At 46.3% G+C, this 27,699-nt stretch overlaps 1 protein-coding gene across 2 annotated transcripts; it reads right to left on the minus strand.

Moving 5' to 3' along the window:
• Window positions 1-15,796: 15,796 nt before the first annotated feature.
• Window positions 15,797-26,221, minus strand: LOC117586690 (protein suppressor 2 of zeste). 2 transcript variants are annotated; one of them, XM_034276950.1, is made up of 8 exons: window positions 26,138-26,221; window positions 22,553-22,796; window positions 22,356-22,452; window positions 22,080-22,247; window positions 21,754-21,997; window positions 18,963-21,525; window positions 17,751-18,920; window positions 15,797-16,166 (listed from the first exon to the last, which is right to left on the minus strand). In XM_034276950.1, exons 2-7 carry the CDS (start codon window positions 22,728-22,730, stop codon window positions 17,758-17,760), a joined length of 4,413 nt encoding a protein of 1,470 aa, XP_034132841.1. In that variant the 5' UTR covers window positions 22,731-22,796; window positions 26,138-26,221; the 3' UTR covers window positions 15,797-16,166; window positions 17,751-17,757. The 2 variants fall into 2 exon arrangements, with proteins under 2 accessions (XP_034132841.1, XP_034132850.1); XM_034276959.1 differs by lacking the exon at window positions 26,138-26,221 and adding an exon at window positions 25,186-25,336.
• Between the last annotated feature and the right edge of the window lie 1,478 nt (window positions 26,222-27,699).

The following is a 27,699-nucleotide window of genomic DNA, read 5'->3' on the forward strand; positions in this document are numbered from 1 at the left end:
CACATTGCGGTCTGCCGGTGGGGAGCCGCGGACGCAGCCGCAGCCGCAGCCGCTGCCGTTGCCACTGGATGGAGATGGTGCCCGGTCGTCCGACTCTGCCCAGTAATGCGCAGAGTTATTGCAAATGAAGCTCACTCACTCTCTGATTATTGAGCGGGGAGAAGAGTAACGGAGAGAGCAGAGGAAAGCTAAACCAGCGGAGAACAGAGATAAAGCTGCATCCACACGACACACTTACTACCGACGGCTATTTAAGTGTACGAACCGACCGAGCGGGTTCAATTGCTTCGTGGCAAAATGTATCGTGCGTGCTAGGAGAATGGAGAGAGGAGAAAGAGAGAGCTGAAAACTGCAAGCCAAAGCAATGCAGAGCAAATCCCAGCTAAGCTTAAAAGCAAGACGGATGGACACACCGATTCGGCGGGAGCTCGGAGCGGGGGAGACACAATGCATTGATGTTTTTTTTTTTAATGCCCGCTGCCGCGAGCGCCTCTCCTCGCCGCCCATCCCATATCGTTCGGCGTTCGTTCGTTCGTCGCTGCCTCCAATCAAACTGACGCCGGCAGTGCCGCCGATGCAGGCGCTGTTTGCCATTTATGGCCTTGATTTATGTATCGCAGCTACTGGATCTCTAATGCGAACACGGACACAGACACAGACACAGACACAGATGCAGATGCATACACACACACAGAGCCATACACATATTCCGAATTTATTTTGCAATTTATTTCATTTCCTTGGCTTTTCGATTGGCATGAGGCAGTGGCAGTGTTCAAAGACGAAGTGGAGTCGGTCGGTCACTGGGGAAGAACGTCAAGAGGCAGGATGCATGGATCTCAAGCTTCGCTGTGCTGCATTGTCAGTGTCTGCCTGCCTCCGTTTGTATTTTTGTATCTGTGTGGGTAAGTTTTTCCATTGAATTCGGAACCCAAAAGGTACGAGAATAACATAAAGAGCCTAACGTACAGCAATACCTTTAGGAAGATTTAAGCGTATACTCAAGAACAGAAGCGAACTGCACAAACATTGCATTAATGTCCCCGCTTAAGGGGACACAGGAGTTTGTGGTCATACGAGTATCTCAAAGGATTAGATTGGCACATCGTTAGCCGCCGTTTAGCAACCAACCCCAAAACAGACCTGCTCTGGCTCAGTTGCCATCCTCCCAGCGAAGAACAACCCCCGAAAGGCAGTCTCCAGCCGTCTCGTAATAATACCCGTACACAAAATACAAAAAAAAACCAACCAAGTCGAGGACTTCTACTCGGAAGAGGACAAAACAAATTCAATTTGAGAGCTAAGATGTTAGATACCGGAATGAGAGCTCAGCGGCAATCGTCTCCAGGAGTGGAGTCGCCATTGTTGTTCAATTTTTAAACATCCACAGAAGGAATCCACTTCACCTGAGTTCTGTTCAGCTCGTTCTGTCCTAAAAGGGAACAAATAATAAATTCAATCAAAATGAATTATTTTAACATTTATTAGCTCTTTAGAGCATAAGCCATGCACTTACCAGCTCGTAAATATCTGACAAGGTTAAACACTTTGTGTTACATTACAGTAAATCTAATCAGTCAAGTTTATAAACACAGTTTTAGGCATTTTTTAATGGTATATGTATTACATTTTGGGAGCAGCTTTGGGAGTTTCTTTCATTGAGTAAAATATGCAATCCGACAATTTGGCTCTAATAAGTTAATGTCTTTAATGGTTTACCTAACCTATGTATGTATGTTAGTGTTGTATGTTTTGAATGAAAACCCAATTACTGAGAACTGCAAAAGCACTCTAACTTCTGGCCAGGCCACACAAATCGAGTTTACTTAGTGCTCGACGATCAGGCAAACTTAGTTTATTGTTAGTTGACTAAACCCCTGGCCGGGCAGCTTTTCGCAGTTGGGACTAAATACACATCACACAAACAAGCCTAATGAGGACCGGAGCGAAGTGGAGCTGATATTTTGGAATTCGTTGTTTTTATTTTTGGCAAATGCAAATGGGTCTTGGAGCCCCGGAGCGGCTGCGTCTCGCGACGATCTCGATGAACTTGACAGATCCAATGGAAGTGGCAAACATTTGTGCACATATTTGCCTATTTAAAAGCGTATGGAAAAAATTTAAATGGAAATTAAGTTGGCAAAACAAACCTTGAAATGCTCTCGGCCCGTAGCTGTACCCGAACCCGAACCTGAACCTGAACCAACTACTTTCCACTTCAACCTGTTCAAAGACAAGGCTCAGGTATGTATTTATGTATGTATTCGTACATATGTACTTATGTATACGTCTTCATATTTATGTATGGCTATAGTATATTCCTCAGATTGCAGACAAACAGAAATTGCTTTGGAACATTTGTGCCATCTCATGGAATTTAACACGCACCAAACAAAGAACTTTTCTACTCCTCTAGACAGGCCGCAAAAACCTCAGACTTCAAACAGAACTTGACGGACCGGACGGACAGACGGACGGACATCGGAAAACATCGCACCGCAAAAGCTTCTAAATAAAATCGCCGCAACATAAAGAAGATGTAAACGATGAAAATGCCAACAAAAACAAAAAGCGAGAGGAAAACTTTATGTATTTAAATAAAAGCTAAATGTAAATGTATGTACATACATACATATGTGTGTATTTATGAACTATGTACACGTATAATGTAAATATGCACACAGTTGCAGAGACAATTTTAGTAGTTCGGAAGTCTTTAAGATACATTGACAACATTGTACATTGTTTGTTATAACTTTGCATAAATACAGAGAGGAAAAATGAATGATCAAATCAGTGGGATATTAAGTTCAAATACTATGTTTTTTGGCTTTGTGGATGTTATGGAAGAGAGAAAGCTTGAGTTAGGGAACCGAAGCGTACTCAGAGTATTTAGTGGTAGCTAATCTTTGGTCATAAATAAATGACATAATAGTAGAACTTTCCATTTGAAAGAGATTTCAAATCAATTATTTAAATATATACAAATAGAAAGAGGTGATACGTAACAAGTTTTCATTCGCTTGGCCACAGCTGTAGCAACAATCACACGTAGCTATGTAGCTATGTACATATGTATGTATATACATACTCGTACCTCGAATGTAAATAAGTTTTTCTACGGCTGGCTGTGTTTTTATGGCATGGCACAGCTTAAAGTCTAAACACAAAACAGCAACAACAAAATGCGAATGCGAATGCGAATGCGAATGAGAGTGGAGAGCAGAGTGCCAGAAAGGCCACAAAAAAGTTTCTTATCTTGAGTGCTCTGCTGCGCTGTGCCGAAAGCAAAGCAGAAGCTTTGGCGCTGGTTGGCGTTGGCGTTGGCGTTGGCGCTGTCCCTGTCGCTGTGTCGGATGAACCCCAAGTGTTAAGTCGCCAACTAGCCGACGCGGCATATCATGGTACATCGTCAGAAATGAGGAGCTTGGATCGCAGCTTCGAATCCTGTTGAGTGCGTCTCCAAGTGTTGAGCAGCGTTGCCTTTTTTTCTTAATTTTCCCCTTTTTTCTCGTTGTTGTCTCTCTTTTTCTTAACACATTTGAGCCCACCCACAAGTGTGTCCGTCCGTCCGGCTTACCTGTCGGCGTCATCGTTAAAATGAATACATAAGTGAATGAGGGTCTGGTCTGAATGAATGGGCGAGGGCGAGCCGTGTGCATTCGTTCTACTTTATGTTTTGTTGTTGCTTCTCTTTGATGACTTTGGCCGTGTATTCACGTGTACGTGTGCTTGTGTGCGTGTGTGTGTGTGTGTCTTACCTGCGGGTCCTCCTCACGAAGGTACATATGAATGTGGCATAAACGGCGGGCGGGCGGGCGGTGGCGTTTTTATTTTTATGGCATGATATCTCCACCGCTGTCCAGGGTAAGCCATTAACACACAGCAGCACCAATAACAACAACAACATGCGGCAGTTGAGGGCTATATCTTTGTGGTAAGGTTTCCGGGCCAGGCCAGAAGTTGAGCTTGAATTTGGGAAACGGCGAGACGAGCATCGCAAGTCGGGTCGGGTCGGGCATCGTCATGATGTGCCTGTGCCCGACGCCATTTTATATCGGAAAAGGTCGCTGTGGCTCGGCCACGATTCGGTCATATGAAGAAGTCAAAGTTTGTGGCACTCTGAATGTGTGTGGGGACAATGAGTGGATGGGTGGTTGGGTTGGTGATGGAACGTGCCGATTGCCTCGCTTTACGATTTTCGTAGCATAGGAATGGCCTAATGCATATCTAAGCAAATTATGGCAATTGTCAGCAAAGGTGTTGGGGAATACGAATACACGCGGCACTCCGGCACTCCGGCAGCTCGGTGTTTGAGGTAGCAAATTGAGAGATATTCAATCCACATTGGCCACACATTATTATGCAAAGTGTTATCTTTATGGCTTTTATAGCTGTTATGGCTCCGACAGTTCCTGCCTTAAAATGTCTATCAAAGTTTCGATGAACAATTACAATTTTAGCGACAACTTTTCCGAAATTTCCCGTTAAATGGTCGCAAATAAGACAAAGTAATCTACATATTTGTTATTGAACCTAAAAGTACACAAATTCTACAATTAAGAAGCAAATTATCTTTATAGTCACTCCAATAATAAAATGTCATACGATTAGATAATCGAACCTAATGAAAATGAAAGGAATTTAGATCATAAAGACATCAGACTGCGTTGTCAAAGGGTTAAACTGTAGATTATTCAGATACTGCCCACAAACTATACATTTTTAATGTCAGAATTCCAGTATATTTCCATAATCGTCAATAATTCAGTCAATTCATAGGCCTCTTTAGCCTTCGACTTCATTGCGTTATTCATTAGAGTCAATGACTGTAAAGAGCAACTCGCAGTGACATCCACATGTACTGGAACACACCCAGACATTCACACAGTTGCTACCTTATTCATCCGTCTGTGCTGCCTTATAAAGCTAAACACACTTTGAGGCCGCTCTTTCCGTGCATCTCGTCGGGCTTGAATATCAATTTGCCGAGACTTTTTTATGGATATTCTGGCTGTCGCCAAATTTGATGCTTTTAGTTTCTATATTTGTCATAACCCGAGAGTTATGGGCCATAAAAGATGTCTCAAAATGGCCGCAGCTTGCTTTCATATGCGCTTACTTTGGTGCGGTGTGCCCAATGTTGCAGGCAGGGAGCAGAAAATATGCTTCTGGGGCTAATAAAAATGGTGCAGGCACCATTGGTGGTGCAACATTATTTGGGATTATAGGAGAAATATAAGTGCCATACACAAGTGCCAGAATTATCAGATATCAGATAGCGCTTCTTAAGTGCGAATAAACAGAAACTGTACAGTAGTTTTATATTTAGGCAGTCAAAGTCTACTAGGAAGAGACATTTAAAAGACACTAACCTGCTTTCTTTATATATATTTAAGCTTAAGTTATATGTAGTTAATACATGTCTACATACGCCGTATGTTCATAAATATGTATAGTTAATAAGTACAGTCGCGGCGTCACTACTAACTATGAAAAATAATATCGTACAGCAGCATATTTTGGTTTTCGGTTTATGATATTTCATAGAAATAACAGCTATACTGACAATAACCAGAAGTGAAACTCTATAAAGAAAATATTTCATAACTCTTGAATGCGATTTATTTTTCAAGAATTCTTAGGTATGTCAAAAATGTAAGCTTAACGAGGTTACAGCCCCAAGAAGTCACCTCTCACCCATCTTTACGAACTGTCTTGCAGTTTAAAGTATGTTACTTTGAACAAAAAAACTTTCTCTCAAGTTAAAACTTTTCAAATCACGCCAAAAGAAAAATGTCTCCCACAGCAACCAGCGGATGTGCGCATTTAATAAACCGCATGATAGCCATTGGTAAACAAGGTTCTAGTCTTATGAGTCTCTCAAGAATGTGTGTAAAAAAATCAATTTCCGTATCATTGTGAAGCGAACAAATCGGATACATTATTGAAATGTCCACACTCTGTTGCCGCAAGTGGAAGATGATGGTGGTTAGAGCAGAGAAAAGCTGTGTACAGCATCCATGCGAATGCTTCTGGTGGCTTCTCTGAATGCCAATCAAATTACGGAGGACGGACACGTAGACTATGCGGCAGGATGCATGAGGTTGGTTCTACGTGCACGGGGCGACGTCAAATGGCTGTCATGCGGGGACTTTCATTGCATTCAGCGCTGGAGCAGGTGCCGCCATTTTAACATCAGTCAGTGGCAGTGGCAGTGGCAGTGCCTCCACTTTTTGTGAACCGCGTTTGGCGTTCAGAGATGTGAAAGGGCCATCAAGAAGCTCGAAGGGCACTTGTAATTAAGCAGCAGCCAAACGCTAATTGCGTTAACACTTTCGTTTCGGTTAATTTGAATTTATGAAATGCTCTTCAAACGCTGAATAATGAAAAGCTTGCCGCAAAGTTTATCCAAATGCCAACGGCGGATGAGTGGCAGCCAGCAAAACAACAAAAAAGCTACGAAAGGAAAAAGGAAACTTTACAAATATAATTAAAACGATTTTCCATGGAATTTAAAATGAAATTTCGCAGCGAGCAAAGTTGGCAACAAAAGAAGGTGGACAGAGAGGGGAAGAGGAGACAAAAAAATAAATGAAATGCCAAATAAAGCGAAGCAGTTGGTTGATTGTACACACACACACCTCCGAACGGTACACAAGCTTCAACGGGAACCTCAGACCTCCCCCCAACAGCACAAGCAGCCAACGAACTGCAGGCGAACGGAGCAGTGAAAAAGCTAGAAAATTGCCGAAGCCTGGGGAGAGTGCGGGCAGCGAATGGTTGTAGAGAGAGAGAGAGCTCGCCCTGTAAAGGGGGTGGTGGAGAGAGAGAGAGAGAGAGAGAGAGCGAACAAGCAAAAGAAAAAGAGAACAGTGGGTTGTGTGTGGGTTGTGAAGCAGGCAAGAAAAAGTTTTGCTACTGCTGTCGTTGCTACGTTTATGCTGGGAGATTGTTTGCGATAATGGAACCACGATATGAAGAGGACTAGTAGAGAAGATAGGAACTGAGCGAATGTTTGCCATAAATTTGGTATCGTGATAATACGATCGTGTAATCCTTATCAGTACTCATGGCTGTTTCTGGGCAAAGGACTGAGCAACGAAGCTGAGAGAAGGAAAGGAACACTGCTCACTGATGAATGGGAGCTAGGAGAAATGGAATGTCTAAGGGGGGCAAAGTGGGTGGATAGAATTATCGCCCAAACGGCAAACAGCAGCAGCAATAAACCAGCGGCAAAGGCAACGTCGACAGCAACAAAGCGACACATGACAAATGGCGCACTAGACGATGGAGACGGCGACGACGCCGACGACAACGCTGGCAGTGTGGACAAAATAAAATGTCTGTATATGTATGTATGTATGTGAGAGCGTGTTGCTCTCGCTCTCTCTCTCTCTCTCTCTCTCTCTCTTGGCTCTGTGATCCAATACTCTATGCAAAAGCAAACCTTGAGCTGCGAAAATTCAAATAAAAACGATGAGAAGCTGAAAAAGCGGTGAGTGCTCCATTTTTGGCGCGCACTGCAATTTAAAATTGCTGTCAGCCAGTCAGTCATGCAACGAAACGAAATGAAATACGCCAGCAGCAGACCCAACAGCAGCGGAGAAGTGGGGCAGGGCAGCTAAAAAAAAAAACTACAACCAACAAAAGCAGCAGCAGCAGCAGCAACATTCAATTTGTTCATACGAATTTATCGCTTGTCCGAGACGCTCTGGAATTTCAACCGACGCTGAAAGCTTTTTGTTGTTGTTGTTGTTATAGCGCTTTGTGTGGAAGCGTCAAATGTGGAATGTGGATCATATGAGATTGTCTCGATAAATAATCGCGCGTAAAAAAACACCATAATATTATAATAAAAAAAAAAAACAGCAAAAACAGCAACAAAGCCATAAATATTCATCATGTTTACGGTTCATCGTCGATGAAAGAGGGTTGTGGTTGCGGACCCTTTTAGGGGTTGGGAAAATGCAAAATGGAGATGTCAGATGGATATTTACATAAATGTGGTACATTTAAAACCCAATCTAATTCAGAACCACATCACGTAATATTTTAAATAAATAGTTTGTCTGATATGGGGCGCTGATTTATTTCCTTTTTTACCAAATAATGCACAGCTTGCTCGATTTTAGTTACATTGCCAGTCACAACCCCAAAACCTCTCCTTTTAAACACTCCTTTCTTCTATATCCAGTAGAAACTTTAACAACAACATGATATACCTTATTCTATTTTATTTATACCATTTACCAAAGTATACGAGGCTACATTCTTGTGTGTTTTACCTTGAAGCATGTGTAGACAAGTATGTAAATTTAAATGTTAAATGGGATTAGAAACTGAACGGAACAGGCGATGGTAAATCAAAGTGTGTCTAGCAATGAAGAGAAGTGGGTGCTAAACTAAAGTAAATTCCTTAATTAATGATACGTAATCTTGTAGTCAGGAAGAAAGCTGAAACAGCTGTACAATGGCTACGACTCTTATCCTTGCTCTCCTCTGCTTGCCCATCATTTTGGGAAAATCTGAAAATGTTTAATAAATATTTAAATACTTTAGCTACAAGCAAACGACAGACAATGTAAAATCAATGGAATTACTAAAATTGTTCATGACATGTGGATCAGATCAGACTTGACGGACGTAATCTTCCCCAACTCAATCCAACTGGAGATCAAGCTTGCCACAATTGAAAGCAATTTTGAATCAATTAGAAGTGAATTTGAGGAACTCGCTCGGATAGTTTGCTTTCAAGTAGCACCGCTGCACCGTTCACCCGGCACTTGAGCGGATCTAGTGTCCGTACAGATGTGTGTGTGTGTGTGTAAATGTGTATCTCATTGGAGGTCGGTTGGGTGGAGCAGCACCGAGCAGTCGGTGGCATCAACAAAGGGAAAGAAGTCGCAACATTGCTTTTCTCACGCATGCGAGCGCCGAACCGAACGTCTCGTACTTCACAAATGAGTGCACATAATTTTTGACGAGCTGGAAATCGCTGGAGCAGTGGAGCGGTGGAGCGCAAGAGGTAATAAAACAGCAATAACAGCTCCCCAAGAAAACGAACAAAAAAAGAGAAGAGAAGACAGAATACAGAAGACAGAAGAGAAGAGGCAAATTCAAAAGCAGAAAACGAAACAGAAACAGAAACAGAAGAGGCGCACAAACATAACAAGGCGAGAAGGCTGCCACGGAGGCTATCATCTTCCATTCCAATTTCAATTCCAGCGAAGCGAAATATTTTGAAAAACACGCCAATTGGTCATGTCTCGACCTCGTCGGGGGGCTGCACTTTGTTTCAGTGTGCGAATCAGTCTGCAGTTGTGTCTGTATACGGGGTGTATCTGTGTGCTTATTATTCGATTAACTCGAATCCCCCTGCAGCGGCAATATAACTTTTATTCGAGTTCCGCCTACAGACGCCACACGGTTCTGTGGCAGGGCAGGAGGAGAGCGAAAACAGAACAGGCCAGGCCAGGCGCAGGCAGACACCGACGGCTAAAACAGCCAAAACGAAGTTCATCGGAGAAGGCAAAGTTCAGCGAAACAGATACAGATACAGATACAGGTACAGATGAAAAGGCACGACCGTAACAGGTGCGCTCACTCTCACACACACAGAAACACACAACGCGCACTGATTGAAGCTGATTCAGTAGTTCGTGGGGGGGGACATGAAAATCTACAACTTTTTGCCCCGCTCTCTCTTTTGCAGCACGTTCGCTCCATCACCATTGGAGATGAGAGCCTGAAGGCGCTGCTGCTCGACTGTGATTACAGAACTATGGAATATGAAAAGCTGCAAATGAATATAATGAAAGAAATCTATTCAAAGAGATGGGACCAGACAGATTGCCTGCACGGCTCAAACAGTTTGGAAATGATTAAGAATGTACATATATTCCATTCCAAACCGAACTCTATTCAAAGTTGCACAAAGCAGTAGGAAGTATATGTACGTTCCAATTAACAATTATTATGTTGGGATGCTTGATTTTGTGGAAGAAAAGAGCCTGTTCAGCCACTGTGTTTCCATGTTCCAAAATGTAAAAATTCCCTGTTTGAGAATAATAATTGAACGCCATAAAGTTCTTGAAACTACAGTAAGTTAGTTGTATCCCCTTGCTGTAATGTTAAGCAGAAAGAAGCCCATGATTGACCGAATATTTTGCATTGCCTGGTCACACTTGGCCAAGGCTCGGCTCCCATGAAGACCGGCTGCAGGAGCAGCAGCAGTGGCAGTGGCAGTGGCGGTTGCATTCCACCCTCGCGCCCCTACACGCTCTACAGCCGCCGCCTTTGGCGTCCAATGGAGCCGCAAAATTGTGGCCTGTCCTCCTCACTCGATTCTCGATTCCCGACTCCCTACTCCCTACTCCCGAGACCGACTCCGGCACTGGCTCTCAGGCTCCTCTGCGCTTCGTTCAAAATGGCAAATTGCCATGCTAGCCATGCACTCCAGGGAGGGGGAGTAGAGTGAGTGTGGGGGGTGCAGAGAGGGGTTGCTTGTGCCTTGCCATGGCACACACTGTGCGGCAACGGCAACGGCAACGGCAAAATTGAGGAGGCAACGGCATCGCATCGCATCGGTACAGGCGAAATCGAATCGCTTTGCGTGTTTCGCATAACGTTTCGAGCTTCGCCCCTGCGCTGCCCCACACCCCAGTCATGCCTTCCCCCGCAAGCCAACCACTTCCAGTCACGGACACACCTTGGTCGTCCTCTGCCCCTGATGCCGCCCTCCCTCCCTGCACCGTACTCACTCCGCGACTCCTGGCCTCGTGTAAATTCCAAAACGTGCCGAGGATTCGCTTGGTTAACGCTCATTTTGTTGTTATTCTCTTCGTTTGCTCTCTCTCTCTCTCTCTCTCTCTCGTTCTCTCTTTCTCTCAGTGTGTTTCTGCCTCTTTCTGTCCGTTTCTTTTTCTGGCTGCATTGCCTTCCCTCTTCATTAATTTTAATGGTTATAAAAATAATATAATGCCCTCGGATTGCATTCATCTGGGATCAAAGTTGAGGCATACTTGAGCCTGTGCTTCTGTACTTATCTTGCTTGCCTCGATTTGTGGAATGAACGAAAAACTCGCACTTGTAGATTCGATTTTACTTTTACCTACATATCTGGGTGGTGGCCCTAAAACTAATACGTTCCTAATTGTTAGAGATTTATGGACAACGAGATTTGATTTAGGCCATGAATATGTCCAATCAACCGTCGGAGAACGTACTCGAAAAGCCATACTCAGGCCATACTCAGCCATTGCCAGAAATAATAGTAAGATAAAATAAACAAACATTCACACATTTGTTTGTGCTCCATAATCGTTATCAAGATTATGGCTTCAATCTCTATTGGAATCTGTAAGTATCTTAAATCTGGATGTATTGAAATTGGCCCTTCTAAAGAGCCAATGAATGCATCCATAAAGTATACCCAAACATTTTGTGGTTTTAGCTTACCGTCTGCCAAATATTAAGCTTTCAAATGCAAAAATATAGATGCTTGTGCAGTAGTCACAGTCACAGGCTTTATGGATTTTCGGGAGAGTTTTAGCATTTTTCCATTTTGATTGAACTTAATTGGATGGAACACGTGCTTACCTGGGCAGCAAATTTGCACACAATGTAGTTCGATTAGCCTGGCCTGCTCTGCTCTGGCAAGTCTGTGCAAATTGTTTATGCAAACTATATGTAAGTGCAATCTATTAGCATTAATAACCCGTCGAGACAAATGACTCCAATTCCAATGGAATTACTTCACTACACACTGATAACGGTTGCGTAAGCGGAAAGGAATCGAAATCGCATTCTCGATTAATTAGCATGTCAATGCAGGGTTACGTAAAAGTAAGCAGCTGACCACTAACACCGTTCCAACACTCTCTGATTGATCAGTCAACTAGGCACCTCGATAGATAGTTTAAGCACGTTTATCACCAAGATACAATAAGGAATATGTCTAGATAAAAGCGCTATTGATTGTGGCTGTGCAAGCGAATGCATTTGGAGGGTTTTTTAAAGATTCTTGGATCATTTCCAGCCATAAAATGCTTTCGAATTTATGCCTTAGATTGTAGTTTAGTCTGTCAATAAAATTGATCATATTCTGCGTGGTTATCAGTGTTTCAAAGTCTCAGATTATTCGAGAGAAGCAATGCCCAATACCTTATAATTTACGTTTGAAACAGTTCTTAAGCTAATGGAAAAAGCCCAAAACTTTTCCATGCAAAAGATTAATTGTTGTAGTACGTAGTATATCTTTTTTCTTGTGGCGTTTCCAGAGATCTCTCGAATTTGTCACCAGGGAGAAGGTTTATCAACCCTTCAAATGGAGCTTAGAATACTGATACATGCGTTTGATAAATTTGTTTTTAATTACTAGTGTCGCAGGTATTCAGGCCGACAATAGAGTTTGTGTGGCAAATGCGATTTTCTATACAATGTCGCATTGAGGCGGCTTGACTGGCAGTTACATCAGCGACAGGGGCAGAAGTGGAAAGCAAACAGATAATAAATCATAACCGTTAAGTGTTTTCAATTACCCAATTTACCAATCGCGAATCGCAAAGCGGGGCACGTTCCAACTGTGGCAACAACAAAGGCGCAACAGCAACACTAATACTTAAATGCTATTTATCAGCAGAGCGGAGCAGGCCTGGCATGGTGTGGGGGGTGGTGCTGGTGCTGGTGCTGGTGCTGTTGCTGTTGCTGTTGGGGTTGGGCAGGGAGGCAGCACATGCCAAACGGGTGGCCGGATGGAGCAAAGCGACGCGAGGCGGCTTGGAAAGCTCTCTCGTAACCAGGCAGGCAGCAAAAGCAACAGAAACAAAAGCTGATAAGTCTGTTTTTGCAACGACAGCAAAAAGTCAAACGTCGTCTGCTTCCCCCTGCCCAACCCACTCTCGCTATCTCTCTCGCACAACTTCTCTCTCCGCCGACACTAGGGATTCTCCGGATTGATGGGGAGACGTGGGGTGTGGGTGTGTGCGCAGTAAAGTGCGACATTTTGCTGCTGATTAAGTAGCGTTCGTTTTTAATAAAAGTACGACAAGGCAAATAAAACAACAAGTTGGCCAAACGGCGATGGCAGCGTGACACGAGTGAGATACTCGTGAGTGCTTGACTTCAGTTTTGCTGCGAAAAATTACTGTAATTAAATATGTACATAAATCTGTTGGTATTAGAGTAAAATCAATAATATTTTAACGAGTTCTTTGAGTCTAGAATATTCAATTATTCAATTAGTTTTTTATTCCGTAAGTTAAGCCTCTAGATTGTCCATTAGCCCCTGAAGTTGGCTACCAAAATAAACGATATGCTAGTTTAATATTCAGTTATCCCCTTGGGATGCGATACTGACATGACAGCTCACCGTCACGCTCCCATCTCTGGGGCAGAAAACACACACTCTCTTACCGTTGGATGATATACACACGGCCACAAAGAGACAGGCAGTAGGCCCTGCCACCACCCACTGAAGCTCGGCGAGCGAGCTCACTCGGCAATCGTTTACTCGCCTTCGTCCTTGTGCACGTCCTCGTGCTGTCACAGCAATCGCCCTTGCAGAAGGTTACGCTGCTGGGACGCCGCTGGCACGTGTCCCGTGCCCCGTTATGTGGCTGCGGCTCTGCGGCTCTGCGGCTTTTGTGGGGGAGGAAGGCATGGACAACGACAACGGGGTTTTGGTTTTAGCGAGCTGCCATATGTTTCCGGCAAGTGTCCGCCCAACTCCTTCCACTTGGTGCTCCCTTCCATACACATACTTGGAGTGGCAGCTCCAGCTCCAGCTCCCCCTCCTGTGAGGCATGAAAAGCGTTGAAATCTGCAATGCCAACAACAAGTAGAAGAGGGGTGGCAAGGAACAAAGTCGAGGCTGTAACCTGATCCAACTTCCTTCGACTGGGGCGACACCTTCTGTCGCCACCGACGAGGCATCGCTCTGATTTATCTGTGCCCCAGCCACAGCCATATCCATAAAAGTATAGAGAGCACCGCATTGGCATTCGCCATTCGCCGCATTGCCATCCCATTTTGAAATATATTTTCTTGCACGGGGTGTTTCATTTTGATGATTTTTTTTATTGTTTTCGAAAATCTGCTATATTAACTTAGAGTGTTTGTGTGTGTGTGTGTGTGTGTGTGGATTACATTTCGAGTGTGGGTTAACAATATTTCATACAAGAGTGCGTACAATCAGAGCTATATTCTACATATTTATATATTAATAGGTTTTATATCATTTATTTAGGGTTTATTCCGATCAATCAAGCAGTGCGATCGGATGTCGGACCTTCAAATATACAACTACATATACATACATTCGTATATGCATCTCAATAATAGGAATACATAAATATACAACAATCGGGAATCGAGACAAAGTTTTGGAATATACTCGTACGTAAGTCTGTAGCTGCTGGATCCCGAGGCTTTTCAATTTGTTTGATTGCCTGGAAATTATGTTAATTTCGTTCAGATCACGAGGGCTGCTGCTGTGGATGCCGCAGGGTTGAAGTCGAGTGAAAATAGAGGGTAGCTCTTTATCTCTTTCTCTATGTGGTGGACACCATTCTACAATTACAGCTATTCCCGTAAGAAACTCACTGATGTGCATTCATATAGCTTCCTTCTATTCCTTCTTTTATTTATAATTTTTTTTCTTTGTGTAAAATATGTACATACGATACGTAATAACAAAAAACAAAATATCAGCTAAAAGCGGAAAGGGTTAGAGGGAAAGTATGGAAACCTAAAGCCTTTTTTCAAGTCTATGAATATCGTAAATGTAAGAGTATAATATCATATCTGCATAAAGTATAATAGCATAGTATTTTTATTTGGTCAAAGCTCTAAAAAAGGGGCCAAATTTATGTTCATTCGCCGTGTGGTGTGTTGTTTTTGTTTTCATTTTGCTTTGCCCGGGATTCATTTAATTTCATTGCGATGCGATTCGATTTAAATTTATGTACAAAGTTCGTGCTGCAATTAAACGTAACGCGCTTAAATAACTAATACCAAAAAAAGTATCTACAAGATATACGCGTATCTACATACATGCATGTATCGGTATGTGTGTGGGTCTGTTATTTGCATTATTCCGTTTTGTTGGTTTGATTTGCTTATATGAGTATTGTTTTGTTTTGCATTTTTATGCCTGACACGCTCGCCTCAAAGCGGCGCAAAATCGTTAAAATTTTATCGCCTCATTGAAGAACGTGGCTATGTATGTATGTATCTATGTATCGGGGTGTTTGTGTGTCCATCCCAGTACTTGTGTATATCTGTGTTTTCTCTTCATCTTCTTTATGGGTGTTCTGTAAGTGCTGTTCTGTCTACCCGGACAGCACATTTTTGACTCTACCACCACTACCAGCAGCACGACGAAAACCACAACTTCACACTTCGGAGCACATTCTCCACGCCGCACTGGTGGCAAGTCGCAAGTCTGCGGCAACACTTTCCATAATCAAATATTCTTGATGCGATTACACTTCCCCTAACATTCAGGCGCCCTATCGGGCATCGCAATACCATAATCCTATTTTAAAAAAAGTCTCTCTATCGCCTACTTCTACTGGGGCTTGGGGTTCTGATTCTGTTTGGACTTTCACCCAGAAAAGCAAAAAAAAAAAAAACGAAGATACATCAAAATCGTTGGTTACCCGTATGCGTATGCGACCTTATCTATGTTTTTGTTGATATTTTATAATTAATTCGTTGCTGTTTTGTGCTTCTGCCTAACCTTTTCTTTTTTGCTTGTCAGTGTGTATATTTGATTAATTATTTTTTGACGATATTTTTAACATTTTCTTCCCTGCCTACCTTGGAATATTTCATTTGTGGCATCCTAATACAATGGCAAAATATTTGCTTGGCTCTGAAAACGATTCGGTTTGGTCTCTAATCTACTCTATATTGCTTTCTATTGAGGATACTTCGGGTCGGTTTTAAGGCTTACGAATCTCGTCTATTTCAAGTTAACTGATTTCATACAAATTGCACTTTTCTCTTCGGGAGCAAGCACTGACAGGTGAGTTGTCGTTGTCTTCTCTCTTAGTTGCTGTTGTTGTTGTTGTTGTTGTTGTTGCTGTTGCTGTTGCTGCTATTTTGTAGGTTCTCCAACGGCGCCACAAGATACATTTGCGTTCCGCACAGCCACAGAAAAGCTGCCAGCGAAAAGAATCAGAGAATATGGAAGAAACCAGAATGAATGAAAATGTTGTTCTAGGCCTTTCTATGGGTGGAAATACAAAATGATGCAATGATGTTGTTCATTAAAAGGCCAACCGATAAACCAAAAGAACAAAACGAAACATAGGAAGTAGAAGGAGAAGAAGGCTAGGAAATATCTAAATACCCTACAGAACCATTGATGCTCCGGCAGCTCAGTAATCCGATAACTGAAGCGAGTTATCAATTAGTTGGTATGGATTTAAGAATACAATTTGAAAGGGTTTGGTTTGATTTTCTTTTCGTTTTCAATTAGCCACAAAGTGAGGAACTTCATTTAGGAACTTTTTGCAGCAGAATGAAGGGTATGTGATTGTTGTATCGAAAATACCTTACGGGGTCAAACATCTAACAAAAATTATAAATACTCAGCGGTCGGAAGGGTACGAAAACAAAACTCAAATTCTTCTAACGGCGAAAATAAAAGCAGACTAGAGTTCGGTATGAATGACCGACCACGACCGTTGCCGAATGACGAGCGAGAGAGTCGAGTCAGAGTGCGCGAGAGAGAGAGAGAGAGAGAGAGAGGAGGAAGAAGTACGTTCGCGAGAGGTACAGACTAGGAGAGAGAGGGAGAGAGCAAGCAGAAGAAGACACATTATTTGTGTATAATGACTACTTGAGAAACGTAAAAGTAGAAACGAAAAGCAACAGCAGCAGGTGAAGAGGTGTGCTGAGGTGTGATGGAAGAAGAGGCCGGAAAAATGGGAAGAGAGAAAACACAAAACACGAAACGTAATTTGTATAATTTGAGTCTCTCTATTCCGTTCCATTAAGTGTGGGAAATGCGCCAAAACGTTCCACTCATAAGGGAAATAGAAAAAAGTTCGCTTCAAGTTGGTTCTTCCTTCAGAGTTGAAGAAAGAATCGTCCAAAAGTCATTGCTGAAGGAATCAGAACCAGAACCATAACCAGAATTTTGTAACAACAATACGGGGCTTGAGAGCAGAAACTAATGGAATCAAATCAGATTGCCTCATCGAAAGATGGACGAGAATTAAATTAGGGCTCCGAAATAAATTATAAAAGATATGTAGACAGGAGATGCAAAATCAAGGACATTTTCCAGCAAGAGATTAGAAACAAAACGGGCAAACAACAACTGAGCTTGCGAGGAAATTCAGAACTTGAAATAGACAAACATCAAATATGGAAGTCGATTAAGGGATAGCAATTCACTATACTAGAACGCTTGCCCTTTGAGAGCAAAGAAAGTGGAATTGAATTAATCCGAATAGAAAAGAAAGAGACAAATCTGTTCGCTGTTTCAACCAATATTGCTGATCAAAATAATTGGGAATATTAAATCGAAAATGTGATATAAAGAACAAAATCCTAAAAATTAATGGAGTATTTATTCGCCATTCTCCAATTAAGAGACTATCACAAAATGCCTCGATCGGAGGAGAAGAGAAAAAGTGAATCAAGGGCAATAAATAATGAACTCTACTTTGGATTGAACATCATTAGTTAGTACTAACTAAATGCAATTAAAAGTTCTTCAGGTTTGTGGCACTCACCTTGTGACTAAGCGGAACTCGCCACCGGAGCCAGAGTGTCGGTGGCGGCGATCTGTACGGGTGGCTTGGGCAGGGCCTCGGACTGGCTCACGATGCCCGCCGCTGCGGGTATGGACAGGAGAGTGCTGGCCGCCGAGACGGTGATTGCTGTCTCCTTGGTCGACTCTGACTTTGTGCCGATTGCGACTGGATCGGGTTGGGCTGTCGCTGTGGCTGTGGCTGTGGCTGTGGCTGTAATTGTGACTGCCGCTGTCGTCTTGGCCAGCTCCGGGGACTTGGCGGAGCTGGTGGTGAGCACCAGGGGAGCCTCCTCGGCCAGGGCAGCGGCTTTGGCCTCGGCACGAATATTCAAATTGGCCGCCACTTGATCGATCGTCGTCGGTTTCTTGGTCAGGGCACGCGGCGAGGTGGCTGCTGCACTGCATCCAGAGCTGCTGTGGCTGCTGCCATTGCTGCCGGTGGGACTGAGCTGGCCCGGCGCGGTGGTTGACATCTTCGGCTTTTCCTCGGCCTTCACCGTCAGCGGTTTCGTGATTGCACTGGCCATAGATACTGCTGGTGATGCTGCTGCTGCTGCTGGAAGCGTTGTCTGATTGCGAAAGGCCAGTGCGGATGGATTGGGTATGCTCCGCACTGAGGCATTCTGTGGCCGCACCACTGCATTCCCATTCTTTGGCTTGTTCTCGAAGATGTTGCTGCCGCCCGACTTTATCGAGATCTTCTCGCGCGCCGTCGCCGATTCGGAGAGCAAATGCAGATTCTGTAGATCATCGCCAGTGCCAGTGCCAGTGCCAGTGGCCGTGGCTGTGGCGGTGCCACTGCTGCTGCTGCTGCTGCTGCTGCTTGGAGTGCTTGTGGGACTGGTGGTGGTGCCATTTGCCGCTGTTGTTGTTGTCGCTGCCGCCCCAGAGGTTAATCCTCCTCCATTGCCATTGCTGTTGCTGTTGGCGGATATGTTCTGTTTGATTTTGTTTAAGGCTGCCTCCAGGCTGTTGCTGCTGCTGCTGCTGCTGCTGCTGCTTGTGGTGCTGCCCGCAGGCGGTAATGTGGATGTGGGCGCCCTGCTTGTCCCAGTCAATTTGGTGCTGCTGTTGTTGTTGCTGTTGCGGCCAGGGTTCGCTGATAAATCAAGTATGTCGGCATCCTTGGCTGCTGCTGCTGCTGCTGCTGTTGGGGCCGTTTTAGCTGTAGTTGTGGCTGCTGCTGCCGCTGGCAATGCTGTGCCAAACGGCGGTCGAAATTCGCGCAAACCAGTTTTCGATGGATCCAATGCAGTCGTGCCATTGGTTTTGCTTTGACTGCCGCTGCCGCTGCTGCTGCTGCTGCTGCTGCCCATTGAACCACCTCCGATGCAGCCAGCTCCAGTTCCCGCTGCAGCTGCTGGCGGGGATTTCTTTGAATTGGCGTCTGCCTTTGCGCTTGACTTTGATGGAAACGGGAGTGGATCGGTGTTGCGCAGATTTATTAATGCAGGCGGAGATGCGCGATAAGCCGCATTGTTGTTGCTCTTGCTGTTGTTGCTCTTGTGGTTGTGGTTGTGGTTGTTGTAGTTGTGGCTGCCACGTTGCCCACTCAGTGCGACGGCCAGCGGCGGCGACTTGACAATCGCCGGAATCGGCATCGGCATCGGCATGGGCATGGGCATGGGCATTGGCGGCGACTGGACAGCAGCTCTCTTCGCCTGTCCCCTGGCCTGGCTCTGAGCCTGATTCTGATGCTGGTGCTGGTGCTGGTTCTGCTGCTTGGGCAGTGCCGCCGGTGGTCCCATTATGCGACCGCCAGTCATCATCGCGGGCGGCTGTCTGGGCATCGCACCCGCCGCCGGCTTGCTCGGCACCAGGCGCACAAACTCCACAGCGGGCATGTGGCTGGCTGGCTCTGGGAAGGAGTAGGCCATTTGTTGGCTGGGACGACCACGGGGCGTGATGGTCAGCGAGCCACTGCTGATGGTGGGGCTGGGCAGCGCCTGCTGCTGCTTGGCCATCTCCGGGCCGTACAGACGCGTCTGTGGATTGGGCAGGTAGGAGGCGGAGGCCACCTTCGGTCCGTTTCCATTGGCGTGCATCTGGAAGCGAGCCGCGTAGCTGGGCATAGCCTGCACTTGATGGAGGCGCGCCTGTTTGGCCAGGGACTCGTCCACGGAGACGGAGCGCTTCGGCTGCTTGTTGGCCGAACTGGCGATGGAGCTGGGTGTGGAGAGGTAGCGCTGCATGTGGTACATGTTGCGATTTGCGTGCGTCGGTGGCTGGGGCACCACAAAGTGTCCGCCAGGCGACACCGACTGGGCCTGTTTCCGGTTGTTGTTGTTGTTGTTGTTGTTGTTGTTGCTGTTGCTGTTGTTATTGTTGTTGTTGGTGTGTGGAGGCTTTGTGCCAGCCTTTGCTGGTTGCTGCTGCTGCTGCTGCTGCTGTTGCTTGGGCTTAGCCGCAGAAATCGTCGTGGATGGCATCGCGACTGGAGCGGAGGCTGGGGTAAATGCCTTGAAGAGGCTCGGCGGCAGCGGGGGCGATGCCGGCAACGCCAGCTCCTTGGCCACCAGCGCCATTTTGGACGCTTCCGTTTCGGTTGTGGGCGTGGGGGGCGGCGTGGGAGCGCCGGTCATCAGACTGCTGATGCTGCGCGACTCCTCGCTGAGCGTCCGGTTGAGCGCCTCGCTGGTGGCATCTCTCGTCTCCTCCAGCTTCAGGTGGGAGAGGGAGACGGAGGCGGAGGCGGAGACGGAGGATCCCAGGCCCAGTTCGCCGCCAGCCAGGGAGTGTGATCGTTTCAGGTCCAGCTTGTGCTTGTGGTTGGTGGTGGGATTGGAAGTGATCTTCACCTTCATCTTGCCATCGGTCTGCGAGGAGATCTCCGCGTGCAGCTTCTTTCGCTTTCCATTCGCGTCCTTCGGCTCCTTGGAGTGCTTCTTCTTGCGCTTGCGATGGGAGCTGGACCCAGAACCTGCGTTGGGAATGGAGCTGTTGCCATCTGCTGTGCCCAAGACATTGGAACCCGACCCAGAGCCGTTGGTGGATGTGGAGCAAGAGGACATTGGCGAGGCGTTCGGACTGTATTTCGTGTCCGCTGCAGCCACCGAAGGTGTGGAGTGGGCGGGTTCGATGGGCTTGAGTCCAATGTTCTTGGCGTAGGTCTCCAGATCGAGCTGCTGCACGGAGCAGGAGGTGTCCTCCAGGCGGGGCTCCGCGGACATCGGCATGGACAGCTTGCTTCTCATGCTGTTCAGCTCGATCTTCAGCTTCGGCAGGTTGCCCTTCTTGTTGGCCGTCTTCAGCTCAAAGTCCGCATCGTCGACGTAGCGACTGACCTGGGAGGGCGGAATGCTCACCACGATGTTCATGTGGGGCGGCAGTGCGGACTCTCGGGGCTGATCGGCCGCATCCGCATCCGGTTCTGCTTCGGGTTCGCTCTTTACCCGCGCCACGGCATAGTCGCTGTAGCGCATGTCGTTGCTGCGGAGACTCTTGAAGCTGCTCACCGAACTGGAGCTGGAGCTGTCCTCCAGCTCGCGCTTGGCCGTCGCCAGGCGCTTGGCCTTCGGTGGCGGTGGCGGTGGCGGTGACACTTTCGCGGATTTGTTGCGTCCCTTGGCGCGCGGCGAGTCCATCTCCACCTCGATGTCCTCGGCGAAAGTCACCGACTTGGCGCTCTTGGAGCGGCGCACCTTCCGGGCATTGTCCAGCTCCTGGTTATTAATCCTCGACAGAGTGTTCTCGTCGTTTTTTGCTCGCTCGCTCTCGTACACCATAATCCGGTAGCAGAAGGCCATCGGGGCATGCTGCAAGGGGTGGACAGTGGATGGAGGGTGGATGGTCAGTGACAGGGGATGGAAAGTGGACATTGAACGTTAATCTGGTGGCACAATTGGATTCGATACCCCGCCCCTTGCCCACTTTCGAATTTTCCGGTAATTGGAAAAGCCACAAAAGGCGACAATAGACACAACACAACACAACGCCCGCTCCATAGTCCCTCCCAGAGAGTAGCTGCGGATTGCGAAACTTACCCCAGTCCACTTGTAGCAATAGCCCACGTCCATCAGTGTGAATCTGGAGGGCAGCACCTCGTCCTCGTAGGTCACCTCCACCTCGACCAGCTTGTTCTCCGCATCGATGTTGTACTTGGAGCAGAGGAAGCGTCGCAGCAGCTCCACCTTCAGCCCGGCGGGGCACTGCAGGTAGATAACCGGCGGCACCTCGCTCGCCCCCGTGCACTTATCCAGCATCGCTGGATGGTACTCCAGGGAGAGGCTGCACACGAAACGGTAAGCGAAAATGGATGGCATTAAAACCTGCCATTGGACCCATGGATTGCCCTTATATTCAATCTCACCTCACAAGATCCGCCGATGTGAAGAACTCCGGCTCGGGCAACGCCTGCTGGTCGTCCCCATCGAACAGTTCCCGATGCTGCTCCCTGAAGTCTGCCAGCTGATCGCACTCCCTTCGATACAGACCGGGCACCAGCTTGTAGATCAGCGATCGCAGAATGTCGTCCGATCTGCGATGGATTAGATTAGATGGGAATCGTTTGAACAGTGGATTCGTGCCACTTGCTGGGCCATTCAAAGTTGTACCATGGGTGGAGGGAATATTTGTATGGACCTACCTGAGGTTGATCTCGCTGACCTCCTTGCCGCCGCTGGACTTGCACTGCGGGCAGTAGGCAACGCGCAGCAGATGCTTCAATATGCAACTGCGGCAATCTGGGAACAAGGCACATGGGAAGGAAAAATGTTTCAAATGCGGATCCTGGCTAAAAGGACAACACTCCGAGAAGGGAGAAGGGAAGGGAAGTCGACTTACATGTGTGATAGCAATGGTCCACTGTGGTGGGATCGATCATGTAGCCATGGCAGAGGCCGCATGTTATCAAGCCATGAAACTGCCGCACGTCGCAATGTGTGGCAGCAGTTGCCGAGGAACTGGAAGCAGTTGAGATTGTGGAATCCATAGCCGTTTTGTGCGTGGTTTGGAGATGCATTCTCCTGCCGGAATTGTATGTTTTAGTTAGCCTCTTTGTGGAGAACACTCAAGCGGCAAGCATGTCCTGCAATAAAGGAACCAATTCCGATTAAGAGAGAGTGTGCCAACCAAGTTATGGCTAATAAACTGATGGTCCACGCTCGTGCACCCCACTAATGATGGCCAAAACGAGCGAGCCTCGACCCCACAACTGGCACCACAGACAAGTGATGGAGAGTGAGAGGGGGATAGAAGGGGCAATGGGGAATGGTGAATGGGGAAACCCATAACTGTGAGAAACACAAGATTGAGCAAAGTCCCATCATCACATCACCATTCGCCCATCATCGTCGTCAACATCTTTGTGGTTGTCGCTCGTCAACGGCAGCGACAAAGCCACAGAGAGCGAGAGAGATATGTACATTCATCCATCAACTATGTATCTGTATCTGTATCTGGCCTTAAAGATAAAGCAACGTCAGCAGCACACACACAGAAAACTAGACACAAAACGGAAAACTTTAGACTAGTAAGGCAGCCATCCATATCCATGAATCGGAACAATGATGAAAACAAAAATATGGATACAACAACAACAACAAAAAAGAGTACAAAAGTAGCAACTCTATAAGGTTTGAACATGTGGGGCGGGGAGGGGCAGGGTCTGTAGTCTTTCGGGCGCACAAGCGACGCCCTTCGTGCCACAGAGGGCACCTACCGAGAGCGAGAGAAACACACACACACTCACACAGCTACAGCTACAGCTACAGCGACTGAGACAGAGGCAGAGACACAGAAAACGATGTGCACTCGACGGTGTACTTGAAGCTAGTTTTAGCATGCCTCCCTCTCCGCCCCCTGAGCCCTAGTGGGCCCCACCACCTCTCCTGGCTCCGGCACTGGATGTTGCCGTGCAAACGAATAAAACTACGAAAATTACGCTTTTGTGCCCCACACAAGCAAGTCAGTCCGTCAGTCAAAGGCAGGGCAGAGTAACAGAATTTCCATCATTATTGCAATGACTTCTACGATGATGACGATGATTATGATGATGATGCCAGGAAGGCGGAAAGGTGATGGCCGGCCAAAGTTCAGCAGGTTGTTGGTCGTACAGATACTGCTACAGAGAGATTGTTGGCGAACCCACAGGATTTCCAGCTGCTTTCCAGATCTGTCTATAATGGTATAGTTGTATATCATTAGAGGTTATTTAAATGTCTATTAGCTATCCATTTTCCTACCCTTAACCATCAATATAAACAAAGAAAGCTTGCTTAAAGCTTCAAGTGTGTCTTTTTATCTTGAAAGTATCTCCAAGATCATATTTCAAATAGGCCAAATCTTCCAATCAGATCTAAAATTGATACTAAATGCACATCCAATCAAGTTTCAAGTGAGGTTGAAACCTTCTATAATATGTTTTCCCCCATATATTCCCTTTTGCTGAAGATCCGCACAATAATATTCCCATTTTTCCACCCAGTCTCTAGGCTGAGATTCTGCCAACCCAAAGGGCAGCTAGTAGTCGCAACAGCTTCATCCATTTTTTGTCTCCATTGCCACTTTCCTTCCCCCTCGCCTCTTGCCAGTTTCTAGTTGCTGCCCTCACGCGAAACTGGCACGAAAGCTTCGGCTTTTGTGAAGGGAAGACCGAAATAGTTGTGTTGCAGTTGTCAGCAGGCAAAACGACAGTAGAGAAGCAACGGAGGAGATGAGGAATAGTAAGAATGGGAGTACGAAGAGAAGAGCAGAGCAGAGCAAGGGAGGCTGAGCTAGCAAAACAAAAACCCAAACAAAAACAAAAGCTTAAGAAACTGGAAGTAAGAAAGAGGCTAAAAAGTGGGCGCAAAGAGGTGGCAATGGAATATTAAGAAGATGGGGATGCTGCTGCTGCTGCTGCTGCTGCTGCCGTGTCTTTTGATTACAAAGTGGGGGCGTGCGCCCACACGCCCATGGGCCCGCCCACTCAGCTGGGCAATGGTGTGAGAGGGCACATGCATGTGTATAAGTGCTCGTTAAAATGCCACCCATTGTTGGCCGATGATTTGATGACATTTCGTATTGATGACGTCGTCAGTGTGACGTTTTTGTCCACGCTTTTTGTTTATACGCCGCAATTTCGTAAAAGGCGCGCACTACCCTACTCATGGATACACACACACACACATACAGTGACAGTGACGAAATGGTCACAGCTTGAAAGAAACGTCAGCAGAGGCAGCGACAGCGACAGCGACACCGACAGCGACAGCGGCAACAATAATAACAAAAGTTACAAGCGCCGGTACGACACACGACACCCACCGACCCGCCCGCAGGGTGGTGGTTGCTACTGCCACAGCCACTGCCACTCACACACACACACACACATACACGCTCGTAGATGTGGAGCAACCATACGCAACAAGCTCTTGCCCGAATGTTGGAAAACGAAGACGACGAGGTACCGAGACCGACAAGCGAACGAAACTCACTCAGCAAAAGGTAAAATAAAGCACGTCAAACAAATTTCATATGGAAACGGCAGCTCTGCTGCCTTGTATAGCTTTTCTTGGGGCACGAAGACAAACTAAAAGCATTGCACGACGAAATTCAAATGCTACGTGCGGTACACACTAAATCGCGGTTTCAGATTCATTCGCTTCGCTCTCGTACTCTCGTACTCGCCACAATTACGAACGGTGCCGAAAGAGCGCACGCGGCGAAAAACGCGACATCAACATGTGCGTGTATTTGTATTTGGGATTGAGACGACACAAATTTGTAGATACATTCGCCGCGGCGAGCGTGCTCTGTCAGCGAGTTCCGAGTGGGAGTGGATGGGAGAGAGAGAGAGACCAGGCGGCAAACTTTCTACTTTTGCGCGCGCGCATTTTCGCCGCACTCTAGCCGATTTTACGAACCGCTTTTCGCCGCACGACGAAATTCCCATACGACACTCACACACATACACACACGTGTACACTGGTCACGTGTACGTGTGTTTACAAAATGTTCACCACTACACTGACACAACAGTTTTTCGGCGTAAAGTGAAATTTTCACATTAGAAATGGGTTTCGTCGTTGTTGTTATTTTACCCATTTCCACTTGGCTTACTTTTCCGCCCGTACTGAGGGAAACTGCGACGCAAATTGAGAATTGAGAATCCTCACGGTCTAGAGGAGAGTTTTCCCGGCCGACTGTCGAATCAGTTTTTACGCGCTTTTCAAATCGATTTACACTAAATGGAAATCCGTATTCACACACACACACACACACACTCACACAATGAAGCACACACCCAACAAACAGCGGCATCAACAGAGCTGCTGCTGCTTCTTCTTTCACTTCAGCTGCTGCTGGCTCTTATCGATTTCTCATACACACGCTCTTTTTCCAACCCAACCATCCTCAGACAGAGATTTTACTGCTCGCTCTCCATACCTCTCCGTCCGTCTCGCTCTATCACTTCTCGCTGTGAAACGCGCAGTATTCTACCGTATTTCTCGACCAGAGTGCACACGCCACGAAAAGTCTGAAAAGACTGATAGACCTGCTGGCGCTTTGAACCGTTTCGGGCCAGCTTTTCGTTCGCCGCTCCACGAGACGATATTCAGCGCAAACTCAGAGAGAGCGACCAGAGCGAGATGGATCGATGCGCATTCGTTGCTGTCCTTGTCGGTGCTGCTGCTCGATTGGCTGCCCGAACACTTCGTCGCTCGCGAGTGGGTGTGTGTATCTGTGTGTGGTGCGAGAGAAGAACTTGATTTTTTGGGGTGCTCCGTTCGTTCCCGATTGATTCCGCGAGAGTGTGTGTGTGGGTGGTGTTTTTAATTGAATTCGACGACTCCCGTCAAATGAGAGATTAACGCGCGTTGGGGCCTCTAAGGCCTTGACGTTTATAATTAACGCAAAATTTCTCGTTTGGCTGTTGCTTCATCTTTTTTTTCGCTCGTTTTGGCCATGTCCCCATATCGCAGCACAGCCGTTGGGCATTTCATTTTGTTAAATCTGTTGAACCTGTTTTGGCTACAGCCCAGTCACAGTCGCAGTTTCAGTCCCTGCCCATGTCCACAGCCATATCATATGCAAAGTGCGTTGTATCTGTGGCTGACATCATTCGCCTGCTGAAACTGATGCCACTCGATGTTAACTTCACTTGACAGTCGCCGCAGGGGGAAAAAGTGTTTTTTGCAGCACACACAGAAAAACAACTGTTTTACTCGATCTGAAATTTGCATTACAAAGGATTATTGCAAATTGAGGGACAGCAGCAAAATGTCCTTGGATAATTTCCAGCACGTACCACAGAAGCGTTTCACGGTCGCTTTGCCCGCCTTTGCCCAGCTCCTGTTCAACTGGAAGGCATCTCACGTTTGATCAACTGACAGAGATAAATGATGAGAGATTCTTATTTCCATGTCGGTCATGTCCTCAAGTCCTTTGCCGCTGTAGCTGCCATGGCGGGCAAGTCCATCCCACTTGCAACTGAGACGAATGGTTCTGCTTAGCTCAAGTAACTTTAAACTGACTTCGTGATGGTACCTGAAGATATTTCGAGTTACTACGAAAGCTTAAAATGTGCAATGTACATGTATATTAGCTACTTGCTGCCTTTCACATTCTCATTCTGTTCATTTTAATGAAAGTCGCGAAAGAACATTGGTTTGGCTTCAAATTAGTTTATTTTCTCAGTCTTCAGCCTAAGTTTCAGTCTTCTACAACAACCTTTCATTTCTGGGCATTTCTGGGACCCGGAAGGCTATGATCGAATTCAAAATATTCAAAAATATGACAAAATGCTGATCCGATGTGTTCCCGTGTCCACAGTAGATGCAAATGCGGGCAGGGCCAATCATTTTGTAATTTGAGAAGCTCAGTAATTGAGCAGTCGTCAGCTTTGTCACAAAAGTATACAATTCTTACCGCATTTATTCATTAAAAGCGTTTGCCTTTTTGTCTTCAGTTGATTTCATAAGTAACCTTGGCCTGAAAAATGTCCACCA

Source organism: Drosophila guanche, unplaced genomic scaffold (assembly GCF_900245975.1).
Source record: "Drosophila guanche unplaced genomic scaffold, DGUA_6, whole genome shotgun sequence".
NCBI classification, from domain to species: domain Eukaryota; kingdom Metazoa; phylum Arthropoda; class Insecta; order Diptera; family Drosophilidae; genus Drosophila; species Drosophila guanche.

Coding starts and splice junctions, on each gene's coding strand:
- LOC117586690 (XM_034276950.1), bottom strand. CDS start 22,730: ATGCATCTCCAAACCACGCACAAAACGGCTATGGATTCCACAATCTCA. Junction 21,526..21,753: donor ATTGCTACAAGTGGACTGGG/GTAAGTTTCGCA, acceptor CACCCCTTGCAG/CATGCCCCGATGGCCTTCTG. Junction 18,921..18,962: donor GCCGTTTGGCACAGCATTGC/CAGCGGCAGCAG, acceptor AAACGGCCCCAA/CAGCAGCAGCAGCAGCAGCA.